Source organism: Crinia signifera, chromosome 7 (assembly GCF_055691185.1).
Source record: "Crinia signifera chromosome 7, ASM5569118v1, whole genome shotgun sequence".
NCBI lineage: Eukaryota > Metazoa > Chordata > Amphibia > Anura > Myobatrachidae > Crinia > Crinia signifera.
Window position 1 is genome coordinate 118,764,737 of NC_139223.1, and position 25,012 is coordinate 118,789,748.

Consider the following 25,012-nt stretch of genomic DNA (forward strand, 5'->3'; position numbering starts at 1 on the left):
AAGTTTAACAGGTTGTTAGTTCGGCATTGTCTAGATCGTCAGTCAAAAGGTCGACATGGGGTTTTTCACTGTTTTTGGAGCCGACAAGCTGTATTTCATGCCCTACCATCCACTAGGGCATGGTGGGAGCATAAAATAGTGTGCCGAGCGCAGCGAGGCACTGTGCCCGATGCGGTGCACTTTAAACTGTGTCCATGTCGACTGTGTTGACATTCAGGTAAAAAACTGTGAAAAAACACATGTCGACCTTTTGACTGTCGACCTAAACACTGTTGAACTAATGACCTGTCGACCTAGACCCATGTTGAACTTATGACCATCATGCTGTAGACCAAATGATCCCAACCCGCTGCACCTCTGTATAATGCCCAAATGAATTATCAGGTTTGAATGCAGTATGTATTTGTAAATCTACTTCTGTCACTAGCCAGTGACTTACCAGCCACTGGCCTCACCACACCAGACTGCCAGGAAATACAGCTGGATGGAGCAGGCTACCAGATCTCTGGTTAGGGAGAAAAGCACCAGGTGAATCAGCAATTTAAAGAAAATATATTGTGTGCATACTATTTACCGACATGGCGATAATAAAGGTCATTAGCTGAAGCTTTTTTTATAACATGTGAGCAATTTAAATCCATTAAAAACAATTCAAAGTCATTGTATTTGTAGAATGTTGCTGGGTATTTTACAAAAAGTTAGACTATTTTACCAGAAACTTTAAGACCTTTTTATACAGAAAAAAGATGCACAAGGACAAACACAGAAAAAATTATTGTAAAGTAATTTATAGTTTCTTTGGAGAAGTTTAAGAACATTGTAATCAAAGCATTAGCAAGAAAACAAAATAACATTTTTTCTTTACAAAACAGAAAAGACACCGTCCATCGCATAGGGTGGCCTTTACATATTATATAGTATTAATGCACCTTTTCATTTCCAAAAACGCAAAATAAGTTTCAAAACTTAAAAATAAAAAAATATTATTAGAATATCAGCCAGCTGAAAATAGATATTTTGTACATTCTCAGAAATTGTATTAGATATACATTTTGAAAAAAATATTATAAGTCAGAAATTATACTGAGAAATGGCCTTGAATTTTAAGTTCCGTCTTCGAGCTACGTAAGACAGTAGTCAATAGGATCCTTACGTACACAAAGGTAGTCATTGTTGGAGCTGAACAATTACAGGTATCTATATTGTAGGGAGGTCAGGTTTTGTTTTCCGGATATGGTTTTTATCAGTACCTAAAGTTAGAAGCCAATGCTTAAGATATAATTCACACTTTAAATATCTTACCCTCTGGAATTCTCAATGTATTGTTTTTCCGCACAACAGATGCCATATACCAGAGATGGGAGCATATTATTGCATTAGGAACCAATGTCACTGAATTAGGAGGCAGAACTTGTTTCCTATCTCATTATGTCATTAGTTCCTAGTGAATTGATTAGCCACAGATCCAAAAATATAGATTATTGGCTACCACTCCACATTCAGGAAACACAACCACTTTAAGAAGTTAAGGGAAATATTTATTTGAAATTACTGGAAAGGTTTATTATTTCTTTGCAGAAATGCCATAAAAATTTGAATTTCATATTTGAATTAAATCTAAACTCAAACATTCTAAATCAAGAAAATTTCCTCTTGGAAAGAAAGTATAGATTTGAAGCAGATTGCGTTTTACAGCCAATACATTTTGCATTCGTAAAAACGGTGTTTTGTGACAAGTAGTTTTGCCATCACCAGTGCTGACCACATAGGTGATCAAATTATTTGATGCGAATAAAACAGCACGACATGAGTGTGCTTGCATGGCATTTTCGAAACCTTTTGTATATGAATTCAAACAAGCATTTCAAATCAAGTGCAACCATTCAGTTAAGAGTAGAAAGCATGGAAAATAAAAAAAAAAGCAAACAAACCAGAAAAAAACATTTTCATCATAAAACATAACAATAGTGTTGGATCCAGCCTCAGACACATTATATAATATGTATTCAAGTTTACATTTCTTCGCTATGACAGGTCACTTTAAACGCCTTGCTATCACAGTTGCTTAATGAGCTAGCCATTGCATCAGCAAAGGTGGTGATCGGCTTCAGGACACAATTTAGTACACTATGAGAACACCCAGAAGCAAGGAAGTAGCTCAGTATTTTCACCTCTCACTGTTTGACAAGCACAGACAGTAGTACGTCGCACAAACGATCACACACACACACTCACATTTACAGCTGCTCTGAATTTTACAATCAATTAAAATAAAATCTTTAAAAACAAAAATTGTGCAAAACATTTACAGAGTATAAAAAATGCTGTACAGTGCCTAACAACTGGCTTACAATCACATGTATAATAACGGTTTATAATGGAGAACAGAATTTGGATGATTAATGAATTCTTCAGTCACAAATACCAGCACTTATAATGGAGCAATAATGCTCTTATTAAATTGTACCAGTCACCTTGCATACAGCAGAGATTGTAGTATGAACCAATATGTGAATTCACTAGGGGCTAGTAGCATCACAAAGGCACAAGTGCCTCATACATACAAACTAGTTACTTGTAGTGTGTGAAGGTGGTTGGTAAATGTTACTTTAATACATTTAAACAAGTTTTAAACTATATATCAAATATTTTAATAGGCTATGTTCATTGAAGTAGAGTTCTCACCAAAGCAATGTTACTCCTGCAAGTTTAAGATTGTACCAAGACAAATCTATACTGTGAAATATATATGTTTTGTATTAAATATAGATAAAGTTTTGGATTTGAAATGAAATCTAAAAAAAAAAAAAAATATTTACAGTTTTTAGAGCAGGGTGACTATACCCCAGCTTTAACCTGTGTTCATAATATGTCTAATTAACCCCTCCCCCTGGAGGACAAATAAAACGGTTGGTCATTTTCTGCACAGGTAACTCATATATAACTCCTCAGTCCCTATGTTTAAACGATGATTATACAGCTTAAAGTGCACACAATGAAGACCATTCCTACTTTAAAGGATGAACCAATATTCACATGTCCGGAATGTACCAACAAAAAAGGCTGAATAATGTATTTGGTTCACATAGTAAGGGGACAATAACCTCACTTTGTCAGACACTAATGGGGTGAATTGGGAATGGCGTGAATTAGGAATTGGGAATTCAATCATGGAATACAACGGAGTCATGTAACACAAATGGTGGTCGGTAATTGTACATTGTGTACATAGAATGCCTTTTATCTTCAGCAAGCTCTGCAACAACATTTAGTATCACAAATCATTAGTGGAAATACCAGTTGTATAAAACACTGCATATAAGTATAAGTAGTCTACAAAGTGCCATAGACAGAGAATACCACAAGAGTGTACGTTAGACTTGAAGACACCACACATCGAAGACACCACGCATCGTGGACAGCAAAACAATCTTACTCGCATTTTTTTGCCCTGTAATCTACACACATTGCTGCTCATTATCATGGGCACTGCTCACTGAAAACAGGGCAAGCATTGGTGTTGCCATTTTACATACCAGTATGCTGCAATTAGCCAACAGCAGGAAAGCTGATTTGTATTGCTGCATTAAAGTATATGAATAGGGCAGGAGCAGTTGCCATGAGGGAGGGGCCTGCTTTATTTTCAGTGTTGCCATATCACAATAGGGAATAACGTCAACTATTACCGAGTACAAATTTAAATGCAGAGCCCCACCCCTTAACTTCCACTGATTGAAAAAAAAAAAAAGAAAAAAAAACAGAACTGCTGCTGTCTCCAGTCATCATTACCTGGATAGCTTACAACAGGCATGTCCAAACTATGGCCCTCCAGCTGTTGTGAAACTACAAGTCCCATCATGCAGTGCCACAGTTTTTCTACCAGGGAATGTTTAAACTATGGCGAGGCATGCTGGGACATGTAGTTTTACAACCGCTGGAGGGCCACAGTTTGGACATGCCTGGACAAGTAAGTCAAAAGGGATGCAGCACCTGATTTTCCAACAGTAGGATTCTCAATCTTGCTTTGAAAACTTGTGAACAGCAACAGTCCCGATAACAGCAGGGAACACAGAAAAGAGTAGACAATTCCTACAATAAGCAGCAAGCTCCGATAACAGTGGCAGTTTTTAGCTTCGAAAGACTGAGTTTTGAGTAGAACAGTATATGACAAAACGGTCATAAACACACACAACTGAAACATCACATAAAATTGTTAGTACTGAAGGCTCTGCAAATGTTTTCAGATTCAAGGCTTTTCGTGAGAGCAGCTGAAATACACACATTGATCAAAAAAGTAATAATTCTAGTACAAACACAATACATCTTTGGCATTAATATGTTAAAAGTGCCTTAAATAATGCACCCAAAAGCTCAGCCAATCCTGTAGCTTTTTTGTGAGGGTCCAGTTTACAATTGGACAGTCTATCCAAAGCTGCTCAATATGACATTTGTGAATAAATACTATTATTGATCATTCCACACTTGCAAAAAGTCCAGTAAAACAAACATAGAATATAACAAACATGTAACCTCATTTTAGAACGGATTCGTAAAGCACTGTTTTTGCACCCAAGAAGTTATGCATTCCAGAAAGACTGCAATAACAGATCATACAGTATGCTCACAGTCCTCGAGTAGAGCTTAGTATCTATAGGAATGTACAGATATCACTTCACATTTGGCACTTTCTGTGTAAACACAGCACGAGGAACCGCATCAATTTATTTTTGTACATATATATCTTTGTCATACATACATACGTGTATGTATACAAGTATACATAAAAAACCTATAACCACAAACATGTATACAAACAGATACACGCAGACATAAGTAAAAGGCACTATTATAAACTGCTAAGGACCAAGATGGTCAATAATGGCTTTAGAGACAAACCCGTAGCCTACAGGTCAATGCAATATTTTAACAAATTATTTTTTCACCAGTTACTGTAATTAAAATCTATATGGTTGTAACGTGATACACGCAGCATACATACTGATTACCAACACCAAGCATCGTAACAGTCACTGTGCCACCACCATTGAGAGAACGAAGAAACGATTACCTAAAAATGAAAACCAGGTGATGCAAGAATACATTTCTAGAAATAGTTCTCAGTGGGAAACTTGTTTCTATAGGCATATGAGCTGCAGTTAAAGGGCAAAAATAAATACAAATTTAACCAAAAGTTCAACAAAACCACAATAACGTTTCCTGTGTTCCAGATTTCACTACCGTTAATTTGAAAAATTTCCTTGTTAAGACACTAGATAAATTATGAATGCAGACCACTTCGTTTGCGTGGGTACAATGGAAAATCTAAAATCCCAGAATATAAATGGGGCAAATGGAGCTGCTGAGAAACTCCATAACTTTCATGTAGCATGGGAAAAGACAAAATGCAATGGGGATACATCTTCTACAAACGGTGGGATACATCTTCTACATAGGTTACTCAAATATCTGCATACAGGAAAAGCTCCAGAGCTAAACAGACTGGATCACACTTTAAAAATTCCATAACTACAGCAACAATCCAACCTTCAATTTTTATAATATAATCCACTGTCAGAAAAGCAAAAACATCTGAAAGTAAACAGGATATGCATACCACGAAGCAGAAGTGGCGAGTACCTAAATAAGTAGGCAGACATGGGATCTAGACGTACAAATGTGCCCTTCCTCATCTAGCCTCCATACGTAATGAGTCACGGCAAATGGTGCATGGGAGTAGCCGCTTCCATGAAACTCTGACATAGGGCCTATATAACATGTGCAGAGAGAATTAGATTTGGGTGGGGTTTTCCTTCAAAGTGAGATCTATATTGCAGTGTAAAAATAAAGCAGCCAGTATTTACCCTGCACAGAAACAAAATAACTCACCCAGATCTAATTCTCTCTGCACATGTTATATCTGCCCCATCTGCAGTGCACATGGTTTTGTCGATTTAAGAAGGCATTTGCCTCTAATAGTGAACCAGAATAAGGCCCAGAGCCTGGAATCCTTTCCCCAGAAAAAAAAAAAAAAATCTTATTTGCATACCTATGCGAATAAGATGCACAGCATAATTTGCTGATTAAAATGATATGCGGCATACATACAGATGGAGCCGGCCTGGTCTTTGCAGGGGATGGCGGCAGAATCGCCAGCCGCCATCTGATATGCGCACGCGTCCCCTTCCCACGGCACTTCCCCTGGGTCCCTGCCGGCTTGTCGGTGGTCACCCGGGGTCCCCACCGCCTCCCCGCACCCCCTAACCCTGTCAGTTTCCCTGAAGCGGAGACGGACAGGGTTCCCGTCGCCCCGCCGCCCGGAAACAGAGACGCGTGTGCATGTGAGATGCACGCGCGTCTCAGTCAGATGGAGCGCCTTGCTGCTGGCGAATCGCCAGTAAGAGGGAGCCCGGCTCCATCTGTATACAGGTTTAGTATCCCTTATCCAAATTATTCCGAAAACCATACATTCCGGAAAGTGACATTTTGCCAAAAGCACTATAGGGGACACCTGTGACAGCACTACTGAGGACATGATATGTAACTGGCACTACTGAGGACATGATATGTAACTGGCACTACTGAGGACATGATATGTACCTGGCACTACTGAGGACATGATCTGTAACTGGCACTACTGAGGACATGATCTGTAACTGGCACAAAATATGTGCAATAAAATGATTGTTAAGCATTCAAAGTCAGTGCCTGAGGTAGTACATAAACTTTGTTTCATGTTTTGAAACATTGTTTTATGCACAAATAAAATATATTTGTTTGTATTTCATGTGTTTGATGTTGTTACCTCAAGATACATCACTGAAATATAAAATCACTGAAATATAAAAATATTCTGAAATACAGAATAATCCGTTACCCCAAATTCTTCGGGTCCCAAGCGTTTTGGATAAGGGATACTCAACCTGTATTCTGTTTGCGACGGCCCCTGTATCTGCATACAAAATGCAGAATTAGTGTTCTACTGGAAACCACTGTAATGCAGCAATTCGCATACAGATACAGGAGCGGTCGAACACAGACTATAAATATGCTGCATATCATTTAACTCAGCAACGTCTGTGTGTGCATCTTATCGGCCTAGCTATTTTAGGGAAAAATGCACAAAGAAAAGCTCTGGCTTAGTAAATGTGCTTGCGACTAGAATAGTCGTGTAATGTGACTGCAGCAACAATAAAGGATGACACATCTGTATGAGGAAAACACAAAATGTCCACTCTGGAGTCTTTACCGCTTTACTAGCCTGCATCATATATATCGGTAAGAGATTGGCCGTTATATATAGTATGCACTTGACAAAAACTTTTCAGGAAGGTACCAGCTGTAAGTAGATAAGTCTTCCACCACCTGCACACTGATAAGGCACCACAGGATCACACCTTGCCGTATTTTATGAAAGAAAAACAATTATCTATAGTCCACACAATGTTTGATACACTAGCATATGGGGGGGGGCGGGGGGAGCTTTAGAGTATAATATAATGGTAACCTGTGTCAGATTGCAAGTAGTAATTCCTCCCACCAAACTCCATGTCAAGGTAGCAACCATTCAAAATTTAGGATACCCTGTAAGTGGTTATACATTTTAGAAGTCACCCTGGATAACCTATATAATATTTATACTGTGACGCAGTACCCTGGCGACAAACAATTTCAAAAAGTGAGTTATATTGTAAATGCTTCCCCTCTTTGGTATTACTGTTACTTGCTGTAGGTGGTCTGCACCGCAACATTCTCCTTAGGCAGCAAAGTACTACAGAGAAACATTCGAACAAGAAGCTAAAAATGATCAACATTATTCATTCCCTTATTAGGTGAACTGTACTGTAACACAAGTCGCATGCCACAGCCATGGTGCACCCTGATAAATTCTAACAAACAATTTTGTTTAAAATGGTTAAATCATCCGCTTTCCTACACAAACAAATGCAATCTTGGGGTTCAATGGACTGAAGAATAAACCATATAACCAACCACAACAGGGTGGTTTCATTACACATGTTATCAGCTCCTTTTCTCAGGTCTCATGTGCCTATGCCTACATTAGTCAGTGTTACGGGGGCTGCCACAATAGCTGAACATACTACCAGGAGTTTTCAAAAAATAAAATATGAAATTGAATCTATTTAATTCTAAATCCATGATGCTCTTCAGTTCTTAAAAAATATGAATTAAAAAAAAAGTGCTTTGGGGTTGCTCAAAAGCACGATGGAGTCTAAAACAAGTAACAAAAGACAATATGGGGCCATTAAGTACAAAGGATTCCTGCCTACAGAAAACAGAACATGGACCCATGTTACTATAGTTTGCGACTTTTCTACCAATTATTCTTCAAGTTTACTTCTGACATGTACCAAATATTTCCTAGGTTTGCACTTTATTTTTTAGCAGTGTTGCTAAATCAGAATCTAAGACACAATGTTGCTTCAGTCTAAAATCGATCTAACGCTAAAACTTTGTACCATAATGTTTACTTCATCTCCACATACTTAGGACAGAAGAACCTAAATAAGTTTGATAGACAGGTCAATACACAACTGTAATACCCAATCTTATTAAAACCAGTTAGACTGATATATAACTGAATAGAAAAAGTATTAACAAAAACACAATCTACCCAAAAAAGGTGGAGCTGCCTCGTGCTGCTCAACATGTACATGCTCTTCAAAACTATTTGTTTCCTCCTTTGTAGCCTTAGGTTCCCAATTCTATGGGACAGGAAATAAGAATGTTCTATAAAGTGCTTTGACTTGGAGTAAAGGCGGTTGTACCTTGTGGAAAAAAAAAAGTCCCAAGCTCCAAAATCTGGGATTTCAGCCGCAATGTTCACTAGATCAACAAGCTGCAGCCCCATCCCAAATATCTGAGTAATCGAGAGGAATCTAATGGTCTCTCTTGTCATTTTATGAAGTCTTTAATTGGCTTTTAAAGTGCCATCAGCTTTGGAAGAATCGCAGCGAAAAAGGAAGAGCTGATCACAGGGAAGTCGCTAGTGACACTGGGCAAATGTGTGCCGCAGCAGTTCTTCAGCTGATGGCCTCATCTTGGCCTCTACAAAAATCCTTTTCAGGAAGTCCCGGGTATGGTCCGACACATGTGCTGGCAGCTGCGGGTTGGTGGTTTGGGTGGCGATTTTAAAAATGGCAGCCATGGCCTCAAATTCTGCCCAAGGTGGCTTCTCGGTAAGCATTTCCACAACCGTACACCCCACGCTCCTGACAGAGAAAACAAAGTATTTAATTAATAAGTTACATTAACATTTAAAATAACTGTTTTTGCTATGTGAATTATTAACAGAAGAATACAACCATTGGTGTCCAATTGAAAACATTTGCAAGAAACAAAATATATTACAGATGCAAACAGGAGGAGAAAGCCACAAATGTAATAAAACCTATGCATTTTTGTCAAATGACTTCAGCCACTGTTCGCACTGTATTAAAACATGCCCTTAACTCCCCTATTATTAGAAAAACCTACAGTTGATCCTAACACTTGCCCTCATTATCTACAACTGCCTTAATGCCTTTTTGTCTTCCCATTACATGCCATGTTCGCATTGCCTCCATAGCAATATCAAAGATCATCTCCGCTCAAAAGACCCTATTTACACTGCACCTCCGACCCGAGAAATACCCGGGTCGGCCCCGTTCACACTGAACATGGATCTGTCCATGCAATGGGTGTGAATAATCAAGAGAGGAGCTTCGGTTGGCTGGCAAATCAGCTCCTTTCTTTCAGACCGCATCATTCAAACTGGCGACTGCAAAGTTCCTGATCAATAGACCTTGGTAGATGCAGTCACACCCGTTCACAATGAGCCACAACCTGGATCATTAGAGCTTATCCCTGCAACATGCCAGGAATTTCGGTCAGTGTGAACGAGGTACAAGTCTGGCTTTTGTCCAAGAAAACTGCCCTTGTGAATGTCAGCATTAACCTCTTTGCTGCCAAATCAAATTGACACTGTGGACTAAGCTCTCCTCCCACAGTTCCTTAATTTTCTCGGTCTGTGATACTGCCCTCATAGCTCTCAGTCTCCTCTCATAAATGTAGGTGTGCCCCCAGGTTCTGTTCTCCTATTCTCCCTTTGTACACCCTCTCTAGTTAAGCTCAACAGCTAATTTGGTCTCCAATATCATCTCTATGCAGATGATGCTCAGAACTAACTACTTTTCATCCCCTGGCCTTCACCACGGTCTTCTCACTTAGTCAATATTCTTAATGATGCGCATCGCAACAGGTCATTAATGACCATCTGTACATGTTGGGGGTCGAGTGACATCACTGACCAATATCACGAATGATATCAGCGAGTGTGTATGCACTGTATCATTCTCCCACAGCACCACTGATATAAAGTAACTATATCGGCAGCTGCGGAAATAGTCTTTTGGTGTAAAAAGCATCACATTCTCAAAGTCCTCACCCAATCCTGTCCCAATTATATCTCTGACCTGATCTACCGTCAAACTCCCGCCCACCTGCCACATGACTACTTCCTTTCACACCCGCCTTCATGATTCAGCACATGCTGCTCCCTACCTCTGTAATTGCCTCCCTCTTAGACTCCCCCGCTCTCTACAAAACTTCAGATGGGTTTTCAAGATCAACTTCTTTATCAATCCCATCCAGCTCATCCTAACAGAGTGCTCCATGCTCCTTCCTCAGTGTCTATACATTGTGACACTGCTGTTAGTCTGTTCCCGCTCTTGAGAATGTAATATCTTAGAAGCAAGGTCCTCTTCCTTCATGTGCTTCACTTTTCCCATCATCTGGAGCAGCCAGGAGTAAGGACACCTTACTCTTGGCTGCTGTCTCCCTGCTATTTGAGTGTTAAGATCGCTGATGCAGTTTATACACCATGTCGTGCTAGGTTTTGATTTTTTCCTCATTTGCTTATGTACTTTGTAAGGCAACGCAGAATCCTTGTGGCACTATATCATTAAAGGATAACAATATTAACAATAACAGAAAATTATATATCCTCCAAACTTGACTTCGGTTTTATGTAACATTGTTAAAGAGAAATCTCATTGAATGGTACCAACATCTGTCTCAAGAGCAGTTTTTAGAAACTGGATCTATATATATATATATATATATATATATATATATATATATATATATATATATATATATATATATATATATATATATATATATATATATATATATATATATATATATATATATATATATATATACACATACACCTGTTTATGAATATCCAAGTGGATGTAAATGGCTAGGAGGTGTGGTCAATAATTATTCTATCAAACAGAAGCCTAGGTTTTTCCGCCTGAGGCTAGTCTATAAGATAACTTACTGAGATCAGTGTGACAGAAGTCTAATATCATTACTCTATACTGCAGAGAACCCTGCTTCTACCACTGTAGAAATCATTATGTGGCTTCCCACTACTTCCCTTTACACCTTTTCACATTATGACACTGCCCTGTAGCTTTGTCCTAACATAACTTTTTCCATATATACTCTGCTGATGGGGTATCATGCTCCGTACACTACGTTATATAGCCAAGTCTGTGGTTTCCTGCTGTCATCACTGCCCTTCTCATATCATGACACTGTCATTGCCACAGGCATCTCTATCCTGACAAAAAAATCATATCCTGCTATAAAGGGAAATGAGCAGGGTCCCCAAGCAGCACAGAGTATAAAAAAATGTAAGGGTAGGAGTTTGGGAATGGAACAATAAATAAATATAATAACAAAAAATCCCTATGCCTTAAATAACACAAACAAAAATATTGTTTAATTTCATAAAGAAAATCTTCCACCCTTCACAGCAATGTTTCCCAACCTCTGTCCTCAAAGTACAAAAACAGACCAGGTTTTTGTAATATCCACGCTTGAGCAGATAGTTTAATCAAAAGAACTGAGGTACTAATTAAATCACCTGTCTTTAAGGATAGGGTACAACTCTTAAACCCTGGACCGTGGTTGGGAACCCCTGCTCTACAGCCACTGCATCAGATAATGCATATGCTTGAAGTGCATTGTATAGGTTGACCCCTGAACTATGTGACACTGCAATAGCCTTATTGCATTACACAAATATCTCTGTAACAGGAATGACTATTAGCACAGTGTTCTTTTCCTGTACTTTTTGGCACTATTAAAGATTTAAAAAGTATTCCAGAAAGTCATATATTTTTTTTTATATAACTCACCATATATCTGCTTTTCGGCCATACCCTTCTCCACTGATGACTTCAGGACTCATCCAGTAAGGAGTGCCGGTGACTGACTTCATACCAGTACCAGAAAGGCAGATAGTCTGAAGGCGCTTGCTGGCTCCAAAATCCCCCAACTTCACATTGCCTGAAGAGTCCCGTAGTATATTAGCGCCTGAGAAAGAAAATGTTGGCAGTGAGATAAAAGCATGTTGCAGTAGAGACCCCACCATTAATAATGGGATCAATACCTCTAAGTACATATATGGAATTGTGCTATGAACAATTTTTTAAAGAGGCCAAAATAACAACAACAACAACAACAACAACAACAACATTTTATATATATATATATATGTGTATATATGCATGCATGCATGCGTTTAATTGTATCAAAGACATCTCAGAATTACACTCACTCATTAACAAACCAAAGTCAATAATAAATTAGATATACAGGCAGATGCCCAAAATGTGGATGTTACTCTGCAACCCTTTTTCACAACTTCTGATCCCGTGGGCACATTTAAAGGTTTTGGTACAAAATCATGAGTTAGTTATCGGACTCATCCTTCATACCCTTAAACGCTATACCACTTCTCTTCGCTAATTTTGATAACTGGAACCTCTCAGACTGAGAAACGCCTTATCCCATTCCTCACTACATTGGTTACAGCAGCTAAAAAATCTGATTCTTAAAATCATGGATATCAAACTGCACCCCTACTTTAGGTGCCCTATTAAATTTTCTGATTCAGCCAATAACCGAGGACAAATATGATGCATCTCACTCCTCACTGAGTAGTACCATTTAATTCAAAGATCTTTCCTTATAAAATACCTGCCTTACCCCCATATGTTACTAGTATCGCATGTGTTATGTGAATCTTTTCAACTTACTGTGCTTTCCATTCATTGACGGCTTTGATGTATAATGTTAGACCTATGAACCTGTTTAGTGTTAGTACATTTGTGCACAACGAAATGACCCCCCCACACATAATTTTGTTTTTATGCAATCTTTACTCCTCTCTCAATACTCTGTTTTGACAAAACATTCTTGTTCTATTTCATTTGTATATGTATATTGTTGTCCTAACTCTGACCACTAGTGAATGTTGTAAAAATATTTGAAAAACTCAAAAAAATTGAAATTCTCCAAAAACATAAAATAAAGTATACACCTCCGTGGGCTGGACCCACCTTTAATATCTCGATGTACAATCATGTTACTGTGCAAATAATGTACCCCATCCAAGATCTGGCGGGTGTATTTCCGGGTAACAAATTCTGTAAGTGCTCCGTAGGCCTTTAGTTGGTCCTTTATTGATCCCTATGACCAGAAAACAAAATGTTTCTAACTATCGATGGAATCTCTGCACAGGTCTTCTGGTAACAGAATGCACAGCATTATGCCGCACTTACCCCAGGCATATATTCCATGAATATGGAGAGGGTCTTCTCCTGAGGGTCTCGCAAGCAGCCGTAATACTGAACAATGCGCTCGTGCAGCAGATTTTTCAGCAGTTGAATTTCGCACTCCAGTGCGTTCACCTCCTTTAAAAAAAAAAAATTATGTGCCACCCCTATACAATTAGAGGACATTTCAAAGCATAGAACTTTTCTGACAAATCTAAAGTGTAGAACATTAATAATCTTCAACAAATGATGATGAGACATATCAAGGCAACTAACAAAAGAGGCCATATATAATAGCCTTGGCCCAATGGGGCTGATTCAGACTCACTGCAGATACTGGACACAGCAGAAGGATGCCTGTGGAGGGACTAATTAAATGCACAGAAATGTTGCGTCTTGTGCGAGTGGTGGTGTCACTAAAAAATTGTTGCATACAAGGACGCTCAAAATACCCATTTATTTATTTTAGTTATTATCGGTTTCTTATAAAGTAAGAATCTTAGCAAATTCCATTGCACTTTACAGTTGGAAACAAGAGTGATAAAACAAAACTGGTTAATAACAGTCAAAGAGGTGCAAGAGCTCTGCTCACAATTTATAATCTATAGGAAATGAAAACTTGATACACAAGGACTGGTGCTATCTATTGCAATATGGTCCACCAGATTGCAAAGGTTCTTGGTGTGCTGTATGATATGGTAACAGCAATTTTAGCATGGGGTCAGCAGGATATTAAATGAACTATACAGTAGGAATGTGATTAGATAGGAGAGTTCATGAAGGTTATGTATATGCTTGTCTGAAGATGTGAGGTTTCAGGGAAAACCATCAAAGGTTTGGTTTGGAGACTAGGAGTTTTTTTTGTACATGGAAGGGCATTCCACAGAGTGGGTGCAGTCAAGATATGCAAAAAAGGAATTACCAAAAGGTGAAAGTAAGCACTTGGTCTTGTGAAGCTGCTCACAATAGGGATGGTTGGTTCCCTATAATGTACAACAATTGGGGAAGGGGGGGAGGGGCTTATGTGTGAAAGGGGTATACCCAGGTTTTTCCCGGATTTGAGGTGTAGTGTGAAAGGGGGTCTGTTACTAAAATCCCAGGAGTGACCTGGGTTGAAAATCCCGGGTAGTATGTCTAAGAGGGGTATTATAGTGTGTATAGCCCCGATTGTTCCTATTGTGCTTCTTAAATATTTGTGGAATGTAGCCCTCAGGTGGATTATGTATAGTCAAAGTATAATTGAATGGGTTTCCACAAACCTGTCTTGGTTGCCGCTTGGGAGTGCAGTGCACTGCAAGGGCTCCTCTTGCACATGTACACCGGCTGCAAGGGCTGTGTGACCACGCACACTAAAAAGAAATAGTTTTGGCTTCAGCTGGAAATTTGAAAAAACAAATTTCAGCCGAAGACCATGCTTTTTGGGGATTCTGTTCTGTGCAGAACTCCGATAAAAGTGCAGGCTTAAGGGGCCAGACTTATGTGTGCTGGTCTCCTGATTATGGTCTGTGGACCTATGTCCAGATAGGTGTGGATCATTTGGTCTACAGCAAATACATCTTAGAAAGGTCAACATGGGTTAAGGTCGACATGACAATAAGTCAACACAAGCATTAGGTCGACATGGGCTAGGTCGACAGTCAACTGTCATATTTCAAACACATCTGATTGGCTGGTGCATTATCGCCTTCCACTTTATCTCCAGTTTATCTCTTCACCAGGCTTAATACATCTGCCCCATTAGCCACAAATCTACTTTACAACAAACAAGGCTTCATATAAACCAAAAAAGGTACTTGTCCAAACAGCACTACGTACGCAAGGTGCCCCTTGGCACTGGCAGACTAAGTCCCTGGTGCTACAATACTTAAGCTGGGTACACAGCTAAAGATTTATCTGTCCAATCTGTCTGGTGGAAAAAAAAAATTGTAATTGTAATTGATCAAATGACAATCAACCATTTGCTCCCAAATAAGGGGATTTTGGTCCTACCTGTAAAATCCTTTTTTCTGAATCCATGGTGGACACTGGGACAGTGGGGTGTGGGTGGAGCTTCAGCTACAGGCACCAAGGAGAATAGAGTTCTTCGAGTGCAGCCCAGGCTCCTCCTCCTCCACGCCCCTACAGGCTTCAGTTTGTTCAACAGCAAGGTACAGGAAGAGGAAGAGAAAAAGCTAAGAAACCAAGCAACCAGAAGGAAGAATAAGTTTCGGGAAGGTGTATGCCATCCCCCTTTACTGTAGATCAGTGTGCGAGGGCGGGCGCCCAGTGTCCACCATGGATTCAGAAAAAAGGATTTTACAGGTAGGACCAAAATCCCCTTTTTTCGTTCATACCAATGGTGGTCACTGGGACGTCCCAAAGCTGTCCCTTTACGGGAGGGAACGCACCTGAGCTGCACTGATGACACATTGCCCAAAAACAGAATCTGTCCTGGCGAACGTGTCAAATTGGTAAAATTTTAGAAAGGTGTGTAGAGAAGAGCAGGTGGCCGCACAACACAACTGTTCTGCAGAGGCTCCCAAGCCTCAGATAAAACCTCCTCTAGGTCTGTGCTAGAGGGAAAAAGGGCCAACTCCTTTTTCTTTTTAAAAAGAAGCGTGTCAGGTGCTGCGGTGTGGGTGTCCTGTATATTAAGAGACATCCTAACAGCCTACCCTGGAGTCTACCCTGGACTGGGACATCCTTTCCTCCTTATCAGGTTCGTCTGTGTCCAATCATCATCTGTGTCGACAAGCACCTGGTCGTCCAAGTCATCACCAGTATCTGACTGATAAGAGACTAAAAGGAGCCTGTGGTTTGCGTTTAGGTGGAGCCCTCAACGCCGACTGCAGTGAAGCAGACACCTGGACCAAATCCTGAACAGAGGTGGAAAAACCCTGCACCCAGGCCGGCTCAGATGCAGCAGTAGCAGGCTGTGTCGGCAATGGCTGCAGCTAACTAAGTTGCCAAGTCCTTCATGGCAGATGAAAGTGGCTGACCAACTGGGTTCCCCCTGCGTTGGGTCTGAGGGGCCCCCAGGGAGCCTTGTGCAGAACAGCGTTCACACAAACCGGCCTGGTCATGTATGGAGGAGTAATTCTTCTAAAGGTATACAGATGGATGAAAAGGAAGAAAGACACTATCCTCTCTGACCCACAGCAAAATACTGAGGTACAGAGGGCTGCTGAAAAACCTGGTCCTGTAGCGTGTAGAGGAGCAGGAATCCCGGTGCACTTCTCCCACAGTGAGTCCCGCGTAATGGCGTCTTCAGTACGCTGCTGGGGCGTGGGAAAGCTAAGCTCAGGCGGGAAACAGACACTGTGCCGCTCTGAAAGTGGAGGCGGGGAGCTGTGGATCGAGACCCCGCCTCCCCTGGAACCATCAGTGCCCTGCGCCCATTAACAAAATGGCGCTTCACAATACGGCGCCCTGGTGGTCTAGCGGCCGCGCAGAAAAGACTGGGTGCCACTGCCAGGGTCACCCAGGCTGCACCTGCCCGGGTGACTTGACCGCTTGCGGTGCGCGCTGCTAACAGCGCGCGTCACCCCACATGGAGGTACTTACCTGTGGTTGGAGCGCGGTGTCCTCCGTGTTATGAGGAGAGCGGCGGGTCTGGCTATGAAAGTCAGCTCGCCGCTGCCAGCCACAGGGGAGCAGCGTTGCGCTGTCTCCGTGTAAAGTAAAAAAATAAAAATAAATTTGAAGTTTACAGACAGGGCTCGGAGCCCTGTCCCTTAGTACCTGTGCCTTGAGGCACCAAGAAACAACTGAAGCCTGTAGGGGCGTTGAGGAGGAAGAGCCTGGGCTGTACTCGAAGAACTCTATTCTCCTTGGTGCCTGTAGCTGAAGCTCCACCCACACCCCACTGACCACCATTGGTATGAACGAAACATAACTTTATTAAAACAAACATATTTAACGCATTTGTTAGGTTGATTGTCATTTGCTCAATTACATTCCAAGATTTTTGTTTCCACCAGATAGAATGGACAGATAAACCTTTAGGTGTGTAACCAGCATTAGCCCCCCTACCAGGCATCAGCATGATGAGCAGCAAAGCTGAACAAAGTTTAAATCTCTTCTACTGCAATCAGCCCTCTTCCCCCCTACGGCTTTGCAGGTCTGAAAACCTGGACCGGAGCCGTGTGTTTGGGAGCCCACTCATCTCTCTCCCAAACACATCTCAGAGACTCATTCCTGCCTTTGCAATGAACCAGGTTCTGTTACCTGGCTGCTAAGCACTCTCTCTCTGAGGATGGAAGGCTCCTTAACCATTAGTCCATATAACTACTGTATACCAGATTGTTTTGTAACAAGGATGTTACTGCTGGTGGTTCAAGTAAAGAGGCACAAGACTAAGTTTATTGGACATCTTACCTTACTGGTCTCAGGACTGTCTGGATCAAACTGCACTTGCTTCACTGCCAGTTCTCTCCCGGTATCAGCATCATAACACAGATAAACTCTTCCAAATGCCCCCTGTCCTAAAAGTTTCCCAAGTCTCCAGTTTGATGGGGCACGAGGTGCTGAAAGCAATCAAACATTTATGTCAATAATTAACTGCAGTTACTACTTACAACCCTTTTAAAAACAAACTAAAAAGATCAACAAATCAGTCTATTACTGCACTTACATCGACTGGGTGGGCTTATGTCCATTACGGTCAGAGTTGGATTGTCTATGTCACTCCCCCTTCTCCTCAGCCGACTGTCTTCATACTCTGGCGTGAAGACACTACTCCCACTGCTGGTGCTCAGAGAGTGATCAGTGGGGCTGAAGCTAACAGGAGATCGGAAGCTGTTCCCTTGGGTTCTTCTGGCCCTTGGAAAAGTTTTGCGACCTTGAAATATGGGAACATTGAGAGTTTCCTTTAAAACTATATAATGTGGTACAGCTGTAAAAGCCTGTGACTAGTCAGACGACTACTTTGATGCCTAGTCACTACATAATGCGGATATTTCCCCACGTTTACATACCTACCAGAATTAAATATTTAATAAGGGATAATCATTAACCATTTTAAATGTGGAAACCTGCTATGTCGATTTGCTGAATCTACCATGTCTCAATCTAAAACACTGGGTGCAGGGAACCAATAAATACTCTGTAAAGCATTTTATTATGTAGGCACTGTATAAAATAATTGATCGAAAATAATAAATAATTCTTATCTGTGCATATATAAATGGTTACTTACCATCACAAAAATCCTGATGGTGGTAGGAAATGTGGTATCTCCGAGGGTAAGTACCACCCTTTCCAAATTTCTCAAATACTGGAATGTCATAATCTAAGACCGAGAACAGAGGTAACAATCAGCAAATAACCCTTGATGTAAACAAGAAGCTGGAATACACCATATGTGGAGTACACGGTTCACAGACCAGTCGGGTTGGCGTTGATAGTGGCGGTGGCGTGGGGGTGCATTTAACATTGTAAGAACCTATTAAGGTGCTTATATTAATTAAAAATTGTATATACAATTTAAAATCGCACCACATTGCATTGTATGCCATATACAATGGTATACAAATTTTAAATTGAATACAATGCCATACGACTGAATATCGTGGGCACCGTGCTAGGAAACAAGTACCATACATACTGATCTCAGACGCTTCTTCAACGTGAATATTTTTTAAATTAATTGCCATACTTCGCTCTGAATTTCGGGACTGGTGCAACTGGTGGCTTTCTTGTTTAGGGAGAATCAGTGCTGTAAAACACATTCCTTTTAATATCTTCTCCAGACACTTCCAGTCCATACACAATGCAGTTAGAGATTTTGTTTAGGGGAGTAAGAGGCCTCGCTTCAAACACGCTATACCATGGGTGGCCTTCAATTGCCCCATTTCTCATTGTACTAGGATGCCATAGTCCTTAATAGGATTATGGAATGGTCTTTACCTCACAATGCCAAACAATGGTTTATTGTAGAGCATGGATAGGCAAGGACACTACACGGGTTAAAGCAAGCAAAAAGTTTCGGGGTCTGTGAACCCCTTTTTCAAGGTGTACAAAAAAACAACAGTGCAAGTGACCATTTAAATACATACAGAATGTGCTCACAGTATCCTCGCTCCGGGCGGCTGAGCGGCATCCGTGTGTTCTTCCGGTCAATGCGGAAGTCGTGATTACAGCTGGCTGCGTCAGACGGTGGAGGTTGTTGTCATGTTGCCTGGCAACCCTCTCTCACTGCATAACGGAGCCGCCATGCCGCTGCTGGGACCGCTGCAGGCGGATAGAAAAGCGGACTGTCTAAACTTTTGAAACTAGCAGTGCCACACTGCTAGTTTCAGGAGTTTAGGCGGCTGCTTTTCTATCCTTTGCGGTCCGGAGATGGACCGCGGTCCGCCAAATGCCGGTCCCTGTTGTAGAGTGCTACCTTCTCCTCATCACTAGCTCAATACCCGTGGCGCTCAAAGGTCCCTGCTATCACACACCCCACCATTGGCCCTACTCTATCGCGTTGGAATAGGCTTAGACTACATCCATATGTTTCTTCCAAATTCTCCCACTTGACCCGGTTGTTTAATAATTCAGACTTTCCCCAGGCACATATGGTAATAGCTTTGACTCATGGCAATCAAAAGAGGTAACATGTGTCGGCTAGCTGGTGGAGGCAGGTGTGGGGATACCCTTTTCTACCATGCAATCTAAAAGGAACTGCCCATCATTGGAGATATGGAAATATCTTCAATTGAAACATTTTGTTCTAAGTACTAAAGTTCGCCCTGGCTCTACTAGACCCCCGACTGTTTTCTCAGGAATGAGTTTAGATTCCTGCTGCCCATTTCTTTTCAAGATGCTATGGAATTTTGATCAAAAATAAGTTCCCAGACCTACCTAAATACACGACAGATTGGAAACCGGATCTACAGCTTGATTTAACTGTAAAGGACTGGGAAAAGAGTTTTCAGGCCACTTTTGTTAGCACGATTGAGACGTACTTTAAAGTTTTGTCACACTGGTACAGATGCCCCTTGATACTTGCTAGAATGATCCCTGGTGTACCTGACACGTGTTGGCATTGTGCCAATGGCACAGATAACCCCCAATTCATATTTGGTGGGAATGTCCTTCACTTCGCCCCTTTTGGAATAATGTTATTTCAATCTCTAGGCTGACCGTGGGTCCGGACGTCCCCTCCGTGCCTGCTTTCTGGAATTCTAAATTTAGTGCTGGGTTCCCGTTCAACATATAAAAAGTCCCTGTTAAAATTCCTTAAAAGTGAGGCCAAAACGGTTATCCCTGTACGGTAGTGATGTACTACGCCCCCTACTGTAAAAGGAGTTAAAATAGCAGGATAGCTATGTACATGACTATGGAAGAGATGAGAGTGACACTAGAAAGAAAACAGAGGTTCACAGCAACATAGTTGCCATAGCTGGATTTCAAATCTTCCCAGGCATATGAGCAAGCACTATATTTTTGGCTACACACCCAGTCTATGCGTGATTATTATTGCAACGAGAGCACAGCTTTGTAGGTTTTGAATCATTTTTTGAATGCCAGAACCCTTCTCTCACCTCACCCTTTTTCTCTTGTCCTCTTTTTCCTTTTCTACTTATGTGTCAAGTATTTTATTGTTTAGCAGGATTAGATACTCAGACAACAGATTGTTTGTATTCTCTGGGACATTATTTTTGATTTCATTACTTTTTATGGCTAACAGCTGTATTCCCATTCCACTTTCGCTGTTTTCCATTGTAATGTACCTCCCTCTTTCTTTGTTTTTTCTTTATTGTGTCAAAATTTTAATAAACATTTATTGAAAAATAAAATAAAATGTATTCTATGTGAGAAGGACCCCAACTTTATAAAGTCAGGGGCCCCTAGGATGCACACATATTTTTCCCTGACTGCGATCACTGAAACTGCATTTAGTTTCCATCATACCAGTAAAGATAACACAATTCCTGTACAGAAATGTATCCTTAAGATGATTGTTTATATAACACCTATAGCAGTGATTTTCAACCTTTTTACCTTGCGGCTCACTAAATAAGATTTTAAAATTGCCAAGGCACACCATGAGATCCCCACAGAGCAAAACACATTGGCCCCACAGGGAAAAAAATATAAAAACAAAACAAAAAAAACAATCAAACTGGTCCCCACAGGTAACAAAAGTAAGATACATTTTCCCTTTACATGAAAAGAAGAGACCAGTTGAACTGGTGGTGGCTGTAAACTGGTTTGGGCATCTCTAGATCTGGGGGCACACTTGAGAACAAGCTCAAGGCACAATAGTGTGCCACGGCACAGTGGTTTTGAAAAACACTGACCTAGAGGCATATATTTCAGTCTCTCTGGACTTATGACGTTTATCAGGAGAGCACAGGAATCTGCACCTCACCTGAGAACTCCTGGTAATTGTCAGGGTAGCTCTGTGCTCGAGGCATCCTGGACTTGTGATAGCTTTCTCTAGAAGTTGCAAGACAAAAAAAACACATTAATGTTTACTTTTTAAAAATATAATCTTTTAATTTCCATACTATCACATGTTTAACTCACCCGTCTAAAGGGCTATCAAGAGACGGGCAACTGCCCGAGCCAGAGTTTTCAGGGCTACTGAGTGACAATGGATCCAGCATCTGCACCACAAGAAATCAATCAAAAACACAAATATTATACAAATACATCATTATTGCAAAATAAAAATATTACTTCTTTAAATATATGTATTTTTTAAAATCAGGTATTTATAAAAAAATGTGTAAAATAAAAAAAAGCCCAACAATCATGTCATCATTAGCAAATACATAAGTGTAAAATTGTATTCCAGTTAGAAACCAGTTTATTGAACAACAAGGTGCGCAGAGACATACAAATTATCAATTAAGCAAACCAAATACAATTTAGAGAAAGCTCAGGAACAGATGTGGTGTTGAAATCCAGAAAGGATACACACCACCACTAACTGAACACGAATACAGATAATCTAGCATTCCGTCGATAAGCCCTTGGGGGGGGGGGGGGGCCTAGGCTGCGGGGTGAGAGGGTTAGGGAGAGGGTTAGGAAAGTTAAGGTTTAGACACTAACAGGGATAGGGTGTAAGAAGTTAAGTATACTTACTGGACCTCTGAAGAGTCTATCAGGATGCAGACGATGGTATTCTAAAGCCAGCCGTGCATCAGGTTGTGCTCTATACGACCGGGTCATATGCAGGTCGTGGAGCGATAGAATGAGCGATCGTATGTGCTTAAAAAGCACATACAATCTGCTCAAGGCCGCATTGAGAGCCGACAGATTAGACGTGCAGCTCGTCTCATCTGGGGGCTGACCTTACGACCACGCATCGTTCAGTCAACGTTGGACGCTTGGGTCCAATGGCGTTTTGGTGTATGGGGGGCCTTTACTGCCGGCATCCCATAAGTTCGTAATCCTATATGTATTCCATATTTTGTATATCAAATTCACTCAGCAGCTGGAAAAATGGCTTCACCAAAAACCTTCTCCGAACACCTGACCCAGGAAAGTAACCCCTTTCAGCACCCAAATCCTATGTGAGACTTTATGCAATTCAAGTTCGAGGTATAAAGTGTTAAACCAAAGGATAAGCAAAGTTGGACAGTCGAATAGAGTGGGGATATATTACGAAACAAATAGGGCATGTCGAAGTAAAGGAGCAAGACCAGGTGCAGGGAACCAGAAAGCAGAAATTGCAAACGCGAAAAAAGGAGGACACCACCCACTCTACCAAAAATACAACCAAAGTTTAACTCTCAGTTCAAGGCCCAGCCAGACCAGTGAACCAATTATGCAGCATTGTAATACACACTTAGATTGGGGAGGCATAAATCACCCAAAAACCTTAGTCATGTACAAGTCTTTCTTTATTTGGGGAAGAAGAATACTAGAATGACCAGAAATGTTTTTATGAATGTAAACTAGAGAGGGCTGCAGGAGATAAAAAAAATATTTTACAAATATTGGAACAATGTTATGAATGTGCTCACCTGGTCCATGCTCTCTGGAATAAATTCTCCTTCACTGTTAATGCTGGTGAATGATCCATTTCGGACAACTTGGTGCAATTCATCTGGAATGTAACCAGGAGGAGGGGAACTCCGATCCCTGGTCTGATTTCCTACACAAGGCAAATATTGAACACAATGAATCTTGAAAGCAATACTGAATGTAATGTAGATCACATCCAAGAAGTTCACAAGACCGGTCATTTTTTGTATTCGAGTACCTGTATACAACATCAGGAAAGTAGAACAAGCAAGCCACCCTATTCTGCATGTGTGTGTATCCAGATGGCTCACAAACAATGTCTAGTAGACCGTCCATAGGTTGTCACCAACAAGGTAAGCATTGTCAAAAGGTCGATATGGCAATGCTCGGCACATGGAAAGGTCAAAATGAGTTTTGCACTATTTTTCCATGTTTTTAAAGAAAACCATCCACGTGGACTCCATTTATGAATGGTAAAGTGTGACAAGCTCAGGTAGTGGAATGAGGATACACACTAATTTGGGGTCTACGTGCTTAGGGGTCAAAAGCAACAGCAAAAAAAACCCGCATGTCATCCTTGTCTGTGTTGACATTGTTTCCGAGATAATACATTACCCGTTAGAATTTTGTCCTCTGTAAATATACTTTACAGATTTCCTACTGCCTTGTCTCTGTCCACCAAACTCATTCATTGTCTTAAGTATTATAATTCCACCATATCAAACCCCCCCCTTTAAGATACCAGTCATTAGAGTTTGCTCATATTTCCTAAAGGCCTTCTTTGTTTGCTTTCACACTAGTTCAGGGGTGGCCAACCGGTCAGAGGTAAAGAGCCGAAAAATATCAGTTGTCAAGCCAAAGAGCCAACGTCATGCGCGCGCCAAAAAGGGGCGTGATCGGGGGAGTGGTCAGGGGCGTGGTCATATGACACAAGGAGAGTGGCCACATGACAAAACTTTATGCCCCCAGTGCCAGATATGCCCACCACAGTGCCAAACATCATATGCCCCCCACAGTGCCAAACATCATATGCCCCCCACAGTGCCAAACATCATATGCCCCCCACAGTGCCAAACATCACATGCCCCCCACAGTGCCAAACATCACATGCCCCCCACAGTGCCAAAAATCACATGCCCCCCACAGTGCCAAACATCACATGCCCCTCAAAGTGCCAAACATCACATGCCCCGCAAAGTGCCAAACATCACATGCCCCGCAAAGTGCCAAACATCACATGCCCCGCAAAGTGCCAAACATCATATGCCCCCCACAGTGCCAAACATCATATGCCCCCCACAGTGCCAAACATCATATGCCCCCCACAGTGCCAAACATCATATGACCCCACAGTTAGGAAGCTGGGCCCTCCAGCACAGGTGTTGCCCACAGTGCAACACCTATGCTGGAGGGCCCAGCTTCCTAACTAAAGGGCCCAC

At 41.2% G+C, this 25,012-nt stretch overlaps 1 protein-coding gene across 2 annotated transcripts in view; it reads right to left on the minus strand.

The window, feature by feature from the left end:
• Nucleotides 1-770: 770 nt before the first annotated feature.
• Nucleotides 771-25,012, minus strand: part of MAP3K2 (mitogen-activated protein kinase kinase kinase 2) — a 56,319-nt gene continuing 32,077 nt past the window's right edge. For both annotated transcript variants that reach the window (XM_083153673.1, XM_083153672.1), the window contains exons 8-17: nt 23,573-23,703; nt 22,128-22,207; nt 21,970-22,037; nt 18,808-18,900; nt 18,244-18,450; nt 17,988-18,136; nt 13,638-13,769; nt 13,416-13,545; nt 12,210-12,387; nt 771-9,230 (exon numbers count right to left, since the gene is read on the minus strand). In XM_083153673.1, the coding sequence (XP_083009799.1) occupies nt 9,005-9,230; nt 12,210-12,387; nt 13,416-13,545; nt 13,638-13,769; nt 17,988-18,136; nt 18,244-18,450; nt 18,808-18,900; nt 21,970-22,037; nt 22,128-22,207; nt 23,573-23,703 (1,394 nt within the window). In that variant the 3' untranslated portion in view covers nt 771-9,004. The remainder of the gene's footprint in view (nt 9,231-12,209; nt 12,388-13,415; nt 13,546-13,637; nt 13,770-17,987; nt 18,137-18,243; nt 18,451-18,807; nt 18,901-21,969; nt 22,038-22,127; nt 22,208-23,572; nt 23,704-25,012) is intronic.